The sequence below is a fragment of the Natator depressus genome, chromosome 9 (assembly GCF_965152275.1).
Source record: "Natator depressus isolate rNatDep1 chromosome 9, rNatDep2.hap1, whole genome shotgun sequence".
Taxonomy (NCBI): Eukaryota; Metazoa; Chordata; order Testudines; family Cheloniidae; genus Natator; species Natator depressus.
The window spans coordinates 21,897,330-21,915,067 of NC_134242.1; the positions used below are offsets into that span (position 1 = coordinate 21,897,330).

Sequence of the window (17,738 nt, forward strand, 5' to 3'; positions counted from 1 at the left end):
TGATGAGATTTGCAAAGGCGGAAATGGTGGTTAGAAACCCAACTGCCATGACTTTCAACAGGAATTGGACACCTAATTATCATTCGTACCTTTGAAAATCAAAGATAAAAATGTATTTTCATTACTTTGTGAATTTTAGAAATGTTAATTAATGCTAATCTTAATATTATTTTAGTACAAAGAACTGGAACACACCGCTTATCTTTGACCTCAAAGAAGGAACGGTTAGTTTAATTCTACAAGCAGAAAGGTAGTTTGTTTATTATAATGCACAAGACTAATTTTTTGTTAAAATGTACATTTGTAAAACTTGGGTGGGTGGGTGTTTCTCAAATACTAGTAACAAAATAAAATATACACTATTGGTAGGTAGTGGATGGAGTCACATTGTGTGACTAAAAGGTCACGTTGTTATATAGTATCTATGATATGATTGCAGAACTGAATTGCTTCATACATTACATGTGCACTGTATCATTATGCTTATCTTTTATTTGCAATGGAAAGTAAATAATCTTCAGCTGTTACACTAACATCTTTTTTTGATCTTTTATATTTGTTTGTTTAAATGAAACATATTATATAGAAATAATCTTTACTACAGACTGGTCCTCTACTTATTAATAAAATTGTCAACTGTGCTGAATAAAAGTAAAATGCAATTTTACATTTTCACTAATAGTACTTATATGTAATATTTATACATGCATGAAGTGGCTGTATTTCCTCCATTTTAAATGTTTATGTGGTTACCTACCTGAAAATCATTTACCAAAGAGACCTTTCTTTGTGTGTAGCTCTGCTGAGAGTCAGCATTGTTTTGTGGAATAAGACCGGGAATCAGGAACTCCTGAGTTCTAATTTTAGTCTTCCTCTAATTTGCTATATGGCCTTGGGCAGATAACTTAAGCCCAAATTTTCAAAAGTGTGTATTATTTTTGAGTGCCCAATTTTAAACACTTGGGATCTGATTTTCAGAGGTATTGTGCTCTTAAAGCTCCAAATGTAGTCAGTGGAGGCATTTCGGGAGATCAGGCCCTAGATCTGAAGTTAGGCACCCAAATTTAGAAGGCGCTTTTGAAATTGTGGGGACAGATCCTCTGTTACTGTGAATTGCCGTAGCTCCATTGAAGTCAATACAAAATTTTTGGGAAATCATTCTTCCCTTGCAAATATCTATATGAGTAGGCAGTGGCTCCCACTGTAGACATAGAGCTATGACAATTTATATCAGCTGAGGATCTGCCTTTGGCCTTTAATCTTTCTATTTGAATTTTCTTCATCTGTAAAATATCGATTATACCAACTTCTAACAGTAGTTATTCATTGTTATTTAAATTCTATATAAATACTAGTTCACAAACATAAACCATTGAAAAAGGCCACTTCTCTATAGGGAAAGGCATCTTAATAAACTGACTTTGGAATTAATTACAGAAAGTATCTTCTACGTATCTACAGTTCATCTGCCTTCCATGACAGTTCAGTCATGGTGAAGAAACAGATACAGAAAGATTTAAAAAATGGCAGATGTAAGCTCTAAACCAGTTTCTAAACTATATACACAGTGAGCATCCTTTGTAGCTGCTGAGCTTCTGTGAGCACTTTTGTGTAGGGGGCTCAAAATCATAGTATTTTCTAACTTCCTATAGACAGGTGCCTTATCATCAGAATATGTAATGTGAGAGTGTAAAACTATAGAATATACTATCTTAGGGAAATTATAGTAACAGATTTCCCATAGCTAATTAAAATCCTTATATTTGCAAGACAAGGATCTTAAAATTGAATTCACCAAGTGTAGAGCTTTCTTTCCAAAAATAGAGTTCCAAATTTAAGGTTTATAAATTATGTAGCTTACACAGAAAACACTTGCAGTATTTTAGACAATTATCTTAAAATTGATGGATCTTTCTACCATCCTCCACTACAACTAATTAAATGAGCTATGTTGTTTGCAGGCATTTTCTTCTTATAGATGGTGGAGGGATCTATTTATATTCCTATGAAGGACGATTAATTTCATCTCCAAAATTTCCAGGAATGAGGACAGATGTATTAAATGCCCAAACTGTATCTTTGAGTAATGATACTCTTGCAATAAAAGACAAAGCTGATGAAAAAGGTATGTTTACAGTTTAACGTTTCCTCTTTGGCTAGCAAGTTACTTGCAAAAGTGTTAAAAAGCTGATAATTACATGTGCATTTGATATCTTTCTTTCATACGTAGCACATTCATGAGTTAAAAATTAAGCATGAAACCAAAGTAGTAATTTTTCATATTAATTTTGATTTTTGTTTTTATTTTTGAAGTACTACTAATTTTGCAGTAGTTGCCTACAGGACAGTATTTTCATAATGGGAAAAAGGTATGTTTCTTCCACAACCTTCCACTCTCCAGTTATAGGCAATGCCACGTGTGACAGGTTCCCCCTGGGGTGCCACCTGGGACTGGGGTACTACTGAGCCATCTGACCCACCAGCCTGGGCTCCCTCTCACCCTGTGCTGCTGTGACAAGCTGCAACCCCCCCCAAGCTTGCACTTTCATCAGCATTCACACAGGTAGGGGCACACCCAGCTGCAGTTACATGCAGGGCTCTCTAACCACCAGCTTCCCAGCCTAGGACCCCAGAGCAGTACCATCCTGGCCTGGTCAAATCTGGCCAGTATATGGGTTTAATACCCGGTCCACCTCTCCCTCAATGTGAAGAGGACCATGCACACTTGTGGTAACCAAGCTGAGATTTTCACCAGACACCTTAGTCAACCGCATATTGGTTTGGATTAAAACATGAAATAAATTTATTAACTAAAAAAGATAGATTTTAAGTGATAGCAAACAGATCAAAGCACATTACCTAGTAAATAAACAGCAAACTGTGCTTAAGATACTAGATAGATAGGATATGAATTAGCAAATTCTCACCCTGAGTGATAAACAGGCTGGCAGATTCTTAAGGCAAAAGCTGCCTTTGCTTGCAGCTTGGGTTTCCCAGGTTTTCATACACAGGCTAGAACTCCCTTTAGCCTGGGACCATTGCTTCCACCAGTTCAGTCTTTGTTCCTCAAGTTTTCCAGGTGTGTTGTTGTAGGCAGAGTGAGGTACCACCATGATGTCATTTCCCCCTTTTATATCTTCTTCCCACTTGCAGGAAAGCTCTTTTTCTGTAACCTGAGTCAAACAGTTCCCATTTTATAGTGCTGTCTCTGAGAGGTTCCTGTTGTACACTGTTCCTGGGGTAATCCTTGTGCTTGTGTGCATTTCTTCAATAAGCCATTAACATTGTTTGGCCTTTTTACTGTTGTACCTGAAAGGCTGCTTGTGGGTGTTTTCAACCTCACAACATGTTTCAATAACACATACATAGCTAAACTTCATAACTTCACATACAATGATAGTGTATACAATGCAACGAGATATTAATGTCTAGCAGATCAAGACTTTTAGAATGATACCTCCCAAGGCATACTTTGTGCAAAACATATCCTAATTATATGACAGTGATGAATAAGGGGGTACCACGGTGTCACACCATGGAAAAACCAGGAGTCATTTGCAGTGAAAATTTCAATAATTTCTCACTCTCGCACATGGTTCACAATAGAAATACCGATGTGGTTACTGTTTTCCCTATCTGCCTACTGAACTCAGGAGCCAGCAGTGCATTAATTGTGACAGATTGTAGCCTTCAGATACTTTTTGTTTTGGTTAACTATTTTTCAGCATTGTTAGTTTTATGTGCAGCTTTTATGGGGTTAGTTGTGACTCAGTAGTGTTTCAGAGAAATATTTGTTTATAAATGTTTACAATCTTTTACAGGTGGAGTTTTAATTTCTAACACTGTCACAAAATCTTTCTCTCTCTCCAAATGAGCAAACATAAAGTTCAGGCATCTCTTTTGTGTTAAAGATTTTGAGATCTGCCTCCTGCATCCCCCTTTCTTTTAACCACACAAGGGACTGTGTAGCTGTCTCTTCACCTATTGAATTTTTTTGAGTCTGCTTGATAAGGAATCAAGAATACTGATTCAGAGGGTGGAGTATTTTTTCTATAGTTATTCATGAGTCATTGATAGCAACTATGTGTTGTATTCAATGTGTTTTGTAGCAAAAAATTCTACCTTTTTATTTTCTAGAGATTAACAATCCTTACTTTCTTCTACCCAGGAAATCTAGAACTAAAAGTGCCTAAGGATTGTATTTAGGACCCCAGACTGCTAAGATATTTCAATTATACCTGATAATTTCTTCCATAGTTCTCTCCTCTGATCTGGAATTACCATCTCTAAGAGGGACAGAATAGTTCAGTGTTTGAATCTATTCCTTCCTTTGTCTCTTTGCATACTTCCTATAAAAGTGCAATTGTGGAGATGTTTTTGTTTGTTTTGCTTTGTTCTGTAGATGCTCGCCCACTAAGAACCAGCCTTAACACCAAGTCATATCACATAGATCACAGAACAACTATCATATGGAAATGGCTTTTACTGTCCTCCTTCTCTACATGTTTTCCAGTAAACACATCTCAGAGATGGCATCCCTTTTTATATTTAGGTTCTATGAATAGTGTTATACACTACAGAACTGTCTTGGCCCTATGATACCAATTTCAGAATTGTACAGGACTAGTTGGAGCAATGAAATTGTGGAATCCATTTTGGATTTGCTTCTCTAAGAAACAAGTCCAATGTTTATTTTAAATGTTTGAAAGCTCTGACTTTTACTATTAATATGAATTTGAGCATTGCCTATGTTCAAATCTGCATTTCCATTGAAAACAAAGATTTTTAAACTTCTCATAGCCACTGTAAGAACTTGCTCCTCAGGGCAAGTCCAACATGGAAGCTGCAATTGTATCCCCCCTATAGCCACCTGTGAAAGTAAAAGCACTTCATTTTTGTTGGAGCAAGAGCAGTCCTAATTATACTCTCTTGCTAAAATGCTCACCTCACTAGCTGGGGGGCAGTTTTGATGTATCCAGAGGCAAAAGGGGGACACCCTCTTCCCTTCTTTTGCAGGTGGGATGGGAAAAAGAGGGAAATTCTCAAGCAGGAGCAGTTGGGGCAGTGCTATATACACTCCTCCTGGTTCCCCCTCCCTCTCTGTCCAGCATGTGTTTCGTTCTTTCCCTCCTCCACCCATCCTCTAAAGGTAGGGGACTATCCCACATGGCATTCAAGTGATGGAGCCTGGACCCACCTACTCCCAATGTCATTGCATAGCGGAGCTACAAGAGGCTGGATGAGTGGCTCCCCCCTGCTGGGGGAAGTGGGTGGGTGGTGCTTCAACCTGCTCTTACTGTTTTGAGTAGACACTTTGAGCTCCATTTGCTGCATTGGCGAGTCACTGGTTTGACTCTGGTCCAACCCCATACTTAGCCACACTTATGTAGTGAGCTAGATCTCTTATGATGTTGGGGACTAGACTGATCACTAAACTTTGTTTGGGGTCCAGAAGGGATTTTTCCCATATGGCAAAGTTTACAAAGTACAATGGGGTTTTTATACCTTCCATCTGTGGTCTGGTTTTGGAATTTTAAATTACATTGTTGCGACTTTGGCAGGTTCCAGTGCAGTTGATGGGTTTAAAGTGTCTGACATGAGGTCCCTCTAACCCAATGTGCTGTTTAGGCATGGTCCTGAACAGGACATTGCATGGTGACAGGGTATGCTGCCATGTCTCATGTAGCATATGGCTCCCCTCATCTCATTTCTCCTACCTCTTGTGTGGAGGAGTGGAGTGGGTTGGGACTCTGCCTGTTTACCAGGGTCCCTGGGTAGGTCTGAGAGTATGGAGAGGGCTTTGCCTCAGACTTCCCCTTAGGTTTCTATAACCCAGGGCCACTGGTGCCCAGCTGAAGTCCACACTAGAAAAGGCTTGCCAGGAAGTTGGAGAGAATGGTCCCCATTGGTCAAGGGTTTTAATAAATTTGCAGCCTCAATGGTTAACCATACTAGAGCATACATGTCTCATTGTTTCTGTCTTCACATCAGCATAACATTTAAACATTTTAAAAGGAGCCACGAGTTGATGTGGCATGAGTGTGTGGCTATCAAAATGCAAAGTCTGACAGTTCCAGGCATATTTAAAGGGATAGCACTGCATATGTGACTCATTGGTTGCTAAAGTATTTGTTCAATAATGTAGTCCTTTCAGCCTTATTCACGTGTATCAGACAGTTGTAGCAGCCATCACTTATTATCCAAAAGCGTGAAACCTGAGCTTCTTTTATTTCAGAGTCTGACAGTTATTAGGATGGGTTGGGTTAGAGAAGCATATCAGCCTTTCTTCTTATAGACTATTTCGTAGACATTGCAAACATGATCCATCTCTTTCATCCCAATCCATCGGTCCTGTTATATTTACTGTATGCTTCAGCTTGACACACTTGATATCTGCATGTCTTTATTATTTTTTCTCTTCCGTGATCTTGCTGACAAATGTTTCATTGATAGCTTGTGGTATTCATTGGAAGATTCACAGAGTTATGGCGTTTGACTTAACAGGTGTTTCATTTATAGGGCATATAAATATTCTGATACTTTAAAGGCGATTTATCTAGTTGCAGTATTCTCTTGTCATTACTTCATGGTAAAGTTGTGCTCAACTATACCTACAGTTTCACGAGAGCATCTTTTTTAAAACAAGCCATTGAATTGTCAAAATGGACAGTCAAGAAAGTGCTCTTGCTTTTTAATTAGCATGGTCAGAAAATTCCCTGCCAGCAATCTCAACTGCCATTAGATTAACCTGCACAAGTAGTCCCATTTCCTAGACATGATGAACTTGGTTTTCAACAGCGAGTTCAGCTTTAGACTTACTTATCTTGCAAATAAGCAGCAAATGTACTTTCTTTTGCTCTAAAGGAAGAAACTCAGAATGAAGTACTAGTGCAAAGGACAAAAAAAGGTCCTGACAATGATCAGCAGTGAGTTAAACTCCATAATAATGAATGCACAGTGACTCACTCAGAATAAAAGCTGAAACTTCAATTACATGAAGACTAAAGTATCTATGAACATTTAAAGCAGCACTTCCCCAAGATAGAGAAAAGTGGGGGCGGGCTCTCCCTCTGCATTTAGGTGAGGGACAGTTGTGCTCCTTCTCATTGCTTAGTTCAACCCCCAGTTGTAGATACTTATCTTTTGTGGGGCAATAAACACTTTATTCCATTGCAAACCATTATTTACAGTATATCAATATAATTTTATTACCTATTTTATTTCTTTTATTAAAATATGCTTTAGGAGAAAGTAAGCTTTAGAGGCAGGATATTAAAGACCTATACAATTTTTAATGTAAAAATTAAAATGGATTTTCATTAGTAAAACTCACATTTCACAATAAATTATTCAGAGAAGCATTGACTAACAATAAATTATACATATGTAAATGAAAGATACATTTTACTTCTGAGATAACATTTTCTTCATTTTATTATACTGTTCATATAAAGAAACTTAATTTTATTGCTGTACTAATCTTTGGTACAGCAGGGATAAATTATGACTTATGCTATGAGTATTTTTAAATACAAGGTTTGTATAAATAATGTGTCCATAAATATCATATATTATCTACACACACACGCGCGCGTGCTTTTGAGGGCACTCACTCAAGTTCCTCTTCTGTTGCTCCTTTCACTCTATCCATCTTCATGGAGAAAAAGGTGTATCTTTTTCCTGAACAGTGCTGCAGGCCCACTCTGCAAGTCTTGCCAGCCATTTCTGAGCTTGAGCTAATCAGTCACTTTCAGTGCCTCATCAAAGGAGGGATCTATAGATCCTGTGCTGGTGGGAGCTGTCAATCACGATTAGCCAGCTCTAAAGAGGATTATCTAAATGTGGGGTTGCAATAAGGGCAGTGGAAAAGGAAGCTCTCTTTAGGGGAAAATGACTCTAGAGGTGTGTAATAGTCTTGCAGAAGGCCAGCACAGGGAAAGACAGAAACCCTGTGTCCAGAGATTCTTGCTTTTCTCAATTTGCTTTCCTATTAAGCCCACTGTAGAGGGGGTCCCTTTTCCTCTCCCCTATCAGAAGGTGAAATGTGTAGCTTCCCATGGTACAACTTGCTCAGTCAGATCCTTCTCTGTTTTCTGGGAGCCCTTTGTCAGTGGCCCAGAAACAGGGTCCTGGCCCGCTGCAGTGCTCAAACAGACTTGGAGGAGGGTGAAGAAATTGTTCTTAGAAACAGATGCAGACCCTTTTGACTTTTCCAAGTGGTTTGTCCAGGAGAATGGAATGTCTTCATTTAATCTGTAGACTGTTATAGAAAAGGGGGACATAGACATCCTCTTTCTGGATGTTTTCAACTGAGAAAGAACCTTTCAAGATAAAAAATTAGGTTTTAAATGCTTGTAAAGAGTTGTTAGGATTTTCCAGATACTAATGTGGCTTTTCCTAAAACACTTACTAAGCATTACAGATTGGGTAGGATATTCATGTCCTCAGTCTGTGTGTGGTAGTTTGTACAAAATCCTCTTGATTTCATTTTCTACAGTCATTATGATAGCAATAGTATTGGTTTGTATAATAAGACCAAGAATTAAGGTCATGTAGACAACCATGCACAGAAATGAGAGCAAAACACCTCGTAAGTAATAACTCGTTTTTGTTTGCATGTTTAACCATCTGCAGAAAATAACACTTGTACACAACCCTTTCATTCTCCTCTGCAAGTGCTACCAACGACCTCAGGAGAACACCTGTTCTCACAACCTTTTTTCCTCTACCAGTGAAACCAACGACCTCAAACCAACATCCTGTATCCTGAAAGAAACCCACAATAACATATTATTAATACATTAACAGCGCCATCCTTTGGAATAAAAATATTCATATGTTACAGGGTTCAGATGGTAACATACAACTTACAAGGGCAAAGTTCAAGTGGAATGTGATGTCATTAAACCTCTGAGATGTGTCTCTGAAATTATTAACAATCTTCCTGTGTTTAATTTTTGCTGAATCATGTACAGTTTTACAGAAATGTTCTTAACAGTGAGATATTACTTTCCTCACTAGCTTTGAGTAGCCCAGACCACATCTGTCAGAATACATGTAAGCTTGTTCTTCCTTTCTCCCTCTTTGTGAGCCGTTTGGCCAAACCAGAAGTACAAGTTATACACAAGCAAAGTTTTTAGACATTCAGATATGATACAGAAGTATAAAACCCAAGCTTACATCATGTAGAATTTATGCTCATTTATGATTGTGCAAAGTTGTAGGTAGGAGGTTTCCAGGCCATAAAGCAGCTGTAACTTCCCTTCATCAGAGTGGTTGCGCTAATGAGCAGCAGAGGGCTTGGATGGGCCCTTGGGCACTATAAAAGAGAATCACAGCTTTCTTCATCTTCTTCCTTTAAAAAAAAAAAAAGGTCCCTAGTCCTTTTTCTTTCAAAGAGACTGTGGAAAACATAAATGAGTGGATTTTTGGCAGGGGTAGGAGTGTGTGGAAGTGATGGATTTTTTTAATTATTTTTTTTAAGGGGGGAAGACATGCAGATGTTTCACAAAGTTGCATGTATCTCTAAGGCAGAGGATTTTTGAGGGATCAAGCTGGTGACAAAATTTTAACAAGGGATGAACATGATGATCCAAAACTAATTTCTGCATTCACCTGCATCATCTAGAAATTAATATAATTGTTAGACTAATGTTAATTAGTTAATATAATTGTTAGATTAATGACTGGTGAACTATGACAGAAATGTCAAAATGGAATTTTCCCCTGAATGAGTGTACCATATTTCAACATTGTGGCTAAAATAAGCACTCTGATAAGAAAGATTGATGTTTAAGATTTTGATGGGTCAAATTTTCAGTGTTCAAACTGAGATTTTTCCTGCAGTCAGCAGCACATAATGAATAAGTGTACCAACTTTTAAGATTTTAGTTCACTTGTCAGTATGAAAATTAGATGTTCAAATCAATCAATTACCCTGTAATAAGCCTCTATATTACATTAGATAATACAACAGAAAGCTTGGAAAATCAATGAAGAGTTTGGAAAGTCTGGCAAGGAGATATCTGATCACAGAAATGTTGAAATCTAACAAATATGATATATTTCATTATTTAACACTACACGTTTTATTTTTCGAGTTATCTACCTGTTTGAAGCATTATCTGGGAAGCCATTAGGTGATGGGAAGCCTATTATCCACAAGGTAATGTATATACTGTAATTTCACCTTTCAAATTGCATATCATATCTAGGAAGAAAGAAATAACTATTGGGGGTTAATATCATACTTAATAGAAAATAGTAATAATACTTAATAGAAAATATTTTGACAAATCTAATTCTTTTATAGCACAAATTACACGGATGTATATACTGTTTTGATAGATATAATTGTAAGGTATAGATTGGAAACCTTGGCTTTGTATAATTGTTATATTTCTCCACCCCAAGAGATCAAAGTGAACTTCAGGAGAGTCTCAGAGGAATACTGGTAAGGGAGAATTATAGTCTGTCTTATGTTGCAGTGAAGCTGACCACTTGAATTCCCTCTGTTCTCACTCCAAAGCCACTTGATTGGCATCTGCCTATCTCAACACTGAAGTCCTTTGCACTATTTCTTTGTTCTTCTCTCAGGAGAAAGGAAAGAAGAAATGGTGCTGTTGGTCTCCATGCTCAATCTTTCTCTTTGTCTTCTCTTAAAGAGTGGTTGAACAGAAGACATTACCTTGGAGACATAACCTTGTTTCTTCTCTCCACTTTTTTCCTGGCAGTATAAGAAAGGCCTTGCAGGCAGTGGAGCAGACATCATGCAGCTCTGTAGTGGTAGCATTTTTGGGCAAGAGGCACAGGTGCTCCTTCTCTTCCTTTATGCTGCTTTATATTTATTTTTCTTTCAGACTTTCAAGATACTCATCAAGCCTTGGTGCTCCTGCAGCGTAACAGACTATGCTCTTAATGGATTAATGACCTTGTAGGAAATTAACCTCTGTAATGCTATACACTTAAATAAAATAGTTCTGGGACTAAGACAAACATAACAAGAATTTTAAAAAATCCAGTTGTTGAACAGTAATAATTTATGTCACTTTTTTTTTTAGTGGATCATCAGTTTCTTTTAATGTAGCATGATTCCTCCTATATGGATCTATCTGGCATAAACAATTGTTTTCTGTTTGTATTTTAGACAGAGATCACCGAAATTGCACTTGATCAGAAGGGAATTACAAATGAAAGGAAAATTGTTTTTATTGATAAAAACAGAGATCTTTATATTACTTCTGTGAAGAGATTTGGGAAAGAACAGAAAATTATCAAAATTGGTAAGAATCAAGTCAAAATTACATTAATCTACATTCTGGCAGCACACATATTTTATCTACAACAAGAGTGTTGAAAGCTCTATTATTTGATTAATTTAAAAATTCACTTGAAAGAACACTGGGGAATATGTTGTAGGGTACAATCTTGCTGTGGCTACTTGGGATGGATAAAATGAACTAATGTCAATTCCATTTCTAACTTCTGTGGTATTCAGCCACACTGAATAAACACATTAACTGGGTATTTTTTTATTATGCTCAGAAGTTAAATGGGTAAGTTTTTGACATTTAAACTGTCATGACTACATTTCAGAGTGAAGAGCTCAAAGAGAATTATGAGAGAAGCCCACATGTCCCCTAGAGCTGTTGTGTATATATGTTGTCTGACTGCAGATTCTGATAGCACTTGATTCAGAAGGTTTTCTTCACAACCTCCAGCACTAGAAACATAATATTGTTAAATAAAAAGTGAAGTTCTGGAGAAAGTGATGTGGTTCATCCAATAACCGCCCAAGCTGTATTCTGGTCACTCATATTCATTTTGAACTTTGCCCTCCAAAACACAGTGTATGAACTGCCTCTGTAGTTTGTGCAGAAACAGTTAAAGAATAGACACTGCTTCCAGACTTGTGAATGTTTCGGTTAACAACAGTTGACAGTTAAGGCAATAAACAAAACTGAGCTATTTTGGCTCCATATATGTTAGAAATGGGAATATAAATGTCAGAAAAACACAGAATAGGGAAAATTACTTACGATAATTAAAGTTTTTAAGAATAAATTTCAACTCATGCAGTAATAAAAATAAAACCTGCTTTTTTAAAGTAGGTTTCAGAGTAGCAACCGTGTTAGTCTGTATCCGCAAAAAGAAAAGGAGTACTTGTGGCACCTTAGAGACTAACAAATTTATTTGAGCATAAGCTTTCATGAGCTACAGCTCACTTCATCGGAATCTCACGAAAGCTCATGCTCACGAAAGCTTATGCTCAAATAAATTTGTTAGTCTCTAAGGTTCCACAAGTACTCCTTTTTTTAAAGTAACTGTTGATGACTTGTAAGGGTAGCAAAATTCCAAGTATGTTTACATTGTTTGTGTTTATTGTGTATGTGCAAATACGTAATATTTGTTTATCTTTAAATTAAGGAACAATGGCACACACTTTGGCTTGGAATGACACATCCAACATACTTTGTGGACTCCAAGATACACGTTTTACAGTCTGGTACTATCCCAATACAGTTTATGTAGATAAAGATCTCCTGCCAAAAACACTGTATGAAAAAGATGCAAGGTAATAATATTTTTACTCAGAATAATATTACTGGATTTTTTTAAATACTGTGTTGAATTTTTCACTCAAATAATTCTTTACAAAGAAGGGTGTTAATTTAGCCACTTGAAATAGATGACAGCTGGTACCTTCAGAATTCCTGCGACATCACTATTTCTGGATTAGAAAAGGTTTAACCATAAGTGTTAGCCATTCAAGATGTACTATAAAGCTTTTTAAAAATGAATAAATGATAGCTGTTTGAGGCAGAACACTTAAGCACCTGAAAAGGGATGGACTTAACCATGTGCTTTAAAGTGCCTATGCACATTGGGTTCATAGTGCTAATTACTGTGGGAAACGCATTGCCTTCATTTGGACTACTCACAATAATCAGTGTTTGCAGGATCAGGCCCTTGGATCATAAATCAGTAACCAAATACGCTTTTTCAAAAACCTGTCTATATGTATAGTTCTTTTAACATTCATGGTTCTCCATAACAGTGCTAAACTTCAGCATCAGCATGATAAACAAGGCCCTAAGTTCCATCACTTAATAAAACAGGGCATATGAAGGGTTCTGGAGCATCTAGTCTGCCTCAGATTTTCCCTGACCTCCTATAAAATGTATTTAAAATTTTCCAGCTTTGTGCCTTATTCATCAAAAATTGCTTTGTATTGGTGGGTTCTAATAAATAATCCTAATAAATAAACCACTTCTTTAGAAACTTCTATTCAAGCTTCTCAAAATGTTTTATAAACAATGATATATTTAACCTTACAACACCCTATTAATTCTCCCATATGACGAGAAAAGTAGCACATATCTTCATTTTACAAATGGGAGAATTGAGACACAGTGGCATTAAGTGATTTGCCCAAAGTCATAATGTATCAGTGGCAAAGCCAGAAATAAAACCCAAGTCTCTTTACTCCTGGTGCTATGCTCTTAGCATTATATAATGTTCCTCCCCTTTTAATAAATAATTCAATTAGATTAAAAGATTTATTTTTTTTTAAAATTACTTCCAATATTTTGATCCAAGTTCACTCTAGATAACAACTGAAAATATTGTAACCACCCTCACTGCAGGGTATCACTGCAAATAGTGTGATACACCAGTGCCCTTTAGATTTTTGGTACGATGAGCTCAAAAGCAAGCACAGTAGGTGCTCCAACCACTAGCCTATAAAAACTCTAGCCCTAAGTGGGTTCCTGTCAAACACTCACATATGTTAGGTAACTGTGGTTCCTTTATTTGACAATTATATGAAGGATAAACTGACAGTTTCTAATTCAGCCTAATATACATGTATTGAGATAGGAGTCTTGCTGGGAACCCTGCACACTGTTGTCCTGGTTTTAGACTGCAGCTTTGTGACCTCCTGCAGGTATTGCTGGTCCCTTTAAAGAGAGTATGGCTCTGCCCAGGTCTTAGCCTTCCTGTACAGATCCCAGGCTGCTTGCTTCCCAGCCTTCTCTCCTTGGTCAGCTACTAGGCTGTTGTCTCTGGCATGCTGCTCTTGCTTTCACTCAACCTCCAGATTTCTTGATTCTAGTCCTTTCTGAGCTCTGATTGTATTTCTTTCCTATGCTGGAGGGATTATGGAATCCTTTACAGGCTGCATTTTGAATTGGGTAACACATTACTGAGCTAGTAGATTCATTACAATATATTTTGCCCAGAACTAAATTAAAAGACAAATTACTTTTTTTCTAGGGTGCAATCACATAAATACAAAAGCTCAAATTTTAATCAGACTTTTCTTTAAAAACATATTGCCTTTATTGTTTTAAAAAATATAGTAGTGAATTGGTATGTTACAACATTTCTGTATTGTCAATGAAAAATATCAAACTGTTCGTTTATTTTTTCTCTGGAACATTCATAGTTACCTAAGTAGAACTTTGGGGTTTCAAGTCATTTTCTGCAGTCTCTGGGACTAGCTCTACAAAATAATAAAAAACAATCCACTAAGGAGAACAGTTCACTGTTTTTCTCTTCTACCAATAATCCTTGATATACAATCACTCTCACTGTCTCCAAAGTACTTTTTATTTCATAATTAACCTTTAAGACTCAGTACAGCCCAGAGCTTTTTATCCACATTTGTATGTTCAATTTCAACAGTTAAATGTGCAAATCGGGCATTTTTGCAAATACCCAAATTGTATTTACACTTGCAGTGCTTGCACATGACAGTGTACACGTGTAATTTTGCGTCCAGATATTATATTCTGACTTTTAAAAATCTGACCAAAAGTTGTTTTAGATTTAAACTCCCACTGTACATATCTATTTAGTTGAATTTACAATGACTATTTAGATGTTTCTTTTCTGTTTGAAAATAAAGTTAAGAAAAATGTATCAATAACTCTTACCTAATTTGAAAATCACTAATAGCTTTAAACTCCAACCATTATTTTCAATGAGGAAAAAAGTTAACGTGCTTTATTTGACTTTCTTTCAATAGCGAATTTAGCAAAAATCCCCAGATAGTACGTTTTGTGGGAAATCAAGTAACAATCAGAAGAGCTGATGGCTCACTTATTCATCTTAATATATCACCTTATCCAGCTATTCTTCATGAGTATGTTAGCAGTTCAAAATGGGAAGATGCAGTCAGATTGTGTCGCTTTGTTAAGGTAATTTTTAATACTCTACAGTATTCTCATAAATTACATTTGTTGCCATTATTTATATTTTCAAGCAATATGTAGTAACAGTAATTATATATGTAAATGTTCTAAACTATTTTCTTTCTTCAAGCTGTTGCTTTACCTTATAGTTTTTTCTTCTTATTTTAAGGCTGATCCAGAAAACACTTACACATGTGTTTAATTTTACTGAAGCAAATAGTGCAAATGACTTCATTGGGACTATTCACAAAAGTGGAGCTAATAATGAGCATAAATGTTGTCTGGACTAGACCCTTACATAGCCAATTTTGTAAAAATGTTCTGTTCCACATATAGTTACCTCAATCTTTTTTAAAAAACATTTCTTCCCTTTCATTTTCTTTTTCCTCACATTCTTTCTGATAATTTAGACAACAGCAGCAGATGAGGTGAGTATAGTAGTATACTTTTTAAAAAAGGAATTTTTCCTCCCCCATTAACACACATAAAGGAATTTTATCTTCTTATATATGGTTATCATGATTTATAAACAAAACTGTATCTTAAAAATGTTTTCTCTATTTTCTATATTATTTGAATTGAGTGGTCAATATACATATTGAGCTAATTTGGGATATATTGTGATGTTTATATTGAGTTGTTTCCCTTATCTGAAGGTGGATAAAAATGTTTTTATTCCAGTATTTGGCAGTTGGGAATTGGCATTTATGATTTCAAATGTAGCACTGACAGAAATTACACTGTGTAATTTCAGTGCACCAATTCTAAGAGACTGACTCTTATTTGCATCTTTTTGTAATTTTTTAAAAATACCGGGAAAGCGCGCACACACATATGCCATCTATATTGAGTGGTAATACTGTATGTATAAGGTCCTTTCCATGGAAGTATAGTTATTGCTTCCAAGTCAGAGAGGTTTTTGGCATTTATAACTTTTCATGGTTGTTTACTATCTTCAGGGCTGGATTGCATTCAATGACTTTAGGGTACTGAAAAGATAAATTGGTTAAAAGTTGCAAAGATCTTTCCTTCCTACCTTCTCTGGCTACCATCCCCTTCTCACCTTCCTATTCACTTTCATCAATCTTTCCTCAGCTGCCCTTACCTACCTACAGATGAGCAAGACAAAGTGGATAAGGTAATATTGTTTATTGGTGAAAGAGACAAGCTTTGGAGCTTACACAGCTTGAAGAAGAACTCTGTGTAAGCTCGAAAACTTTTCTTTCACCAACAGAAGTTGGTCCAATAAAATATATTACCTCACCTACCTTGTGTCTCTAATATCCTGGAACCAACACAGCTACAACAACACTATATACCAGAAATGAGCAAGGTTTTTCTACTAAGAATGGCAGTAATGTAGGGTTTTTTTGTTTACATTGTGTTTCGAAACTTGAATGGAGGGAGGATCTGGGGTCTTTTGACAAATAATGTGATCAAAAATACCCCACAGCTCTTCTTTGATTGTTTGCTCATGTCCGTTCCAATGTATGTGTGCATGTGCTGCGTGCATCATCGCCAGAAGTTTTTCCCCTAGTTGTATTCAGGGGGTCGACTCTGGTTCCCCTTGGAGTGGCACCCTCATGGTGTAGCATATAGGCACCTGCTGACCTGCCACCCCCTCAGTTCCTTCTTACTAGGAATGTAAAATCCTTAACGGTTAACTGGTAAGCATTAGTCTTACCAGTTAACTGACCCTAATGGTTAAACCCCAGCCCCAGGGTCAGCCGGAGCAGCCTCAGCTCCAGGCCGGCTGGCCAGAGCAGCCCCAGCCGCACCTGCCCACCAACCCCAGGCCCATCCCGGCCTGCTGACTGCAGCCCTAGGGAGGCTGGCCGGCCGTCCAGAGCAGCCCCAGCCCCTCTCCCTTTAATCGGTTAATTAAACAACATAATTTTAATTGTTTAAATGGTTAACTTTTTAAACGCATATTTACATCCCTGCTTCTTATCACCTGTGACGGTTGCTGGAACGCTGTTTGTCTCTTGCTTTACAAGTGATACTCTTTAGTGGTTCTTTATCCTGTAAATAGACTGTAAATCGTTAGAATTAGAATAAGTTAGCTAGTAGTTAGATAGCTTAGAGTAGTTAGTAAGGCCTCGCCCTAAGGGGCTAGCCCACCCGGGACTCTGTGGCATTCCTTGGTCCCAGGGCTTCAAACAGTGTGCGGCGATCCACAAACCAATACTGGTAAGTGACCCACATGACAGCTGTCTAAAGTGCTTGGGCGAGGGCCACATTCAGGAACGGTGCCAGATTTGTAAGAACTTTAAGCCCAGGACAAAAAAGGAGAGAGATAACAGACTCAAATGCCTTCTCATAGAGGCAGCACTTCACCCATCATCGGAGTGGCAGCCCGAATCGGCACCGAGTACCTTGTTGGTCAGGAGTGCCATGGTCTCCTTAAGAGAGGCACAGCATGGTTCGAAATCCGCGACACCGATGAAGGACACTACCACCTGGCATCGACACACCTTCTGGCTAGCAACCAGTAACCAGCAAAAGTAACCACCAGCCACTGAAAAAGAAACCAAAGAAGTCAGA

At 37.3% G+C, this 17,738-nt stretch overlaps 1 protein-coding gene across 2 annotated transcripts in view; it reads left to right on the forward strand.

Moving 5' to 3' along the window:
* IFT80 (intraflagellar transport 80) overlaps window positions 1-17,738 on the forward strand; it is a 153,825-nt gene that overhangs the window by 116,183 nt on the left and 19,904 nt on the right. Inside the window, exons 11-16 of one of the 2 annotated variants that reach the window (XM_074963667.1) lie at window positions 176-250; window positions 1,962-2,125; window positions 10,101-10,165; window positions 11,147-11,282; window positions 12,427-12,574; window positions 15,029-15,200. In XM_074963667.1, the coding sequence (XP_074819768.1) occupies window positions 176-250; window positions 1,962-2,125; window positions 10,101-10,165; window positions 11,147-11,282; window positions 12,427-12,574; window positions 15,029-15,200 (760 nt within the window). The remainder of the gene's footprint in view (window positions 1-175; window positions 251-1,961; window positions 2,126-10,100; window positions 10,166-11,146; window positions 11,283-12,426; window positions 12,575-15,028; window positions 15,201-17,738) is intronic. The other variant, XM_074963668.1, reaches the window with a different exon arrangement.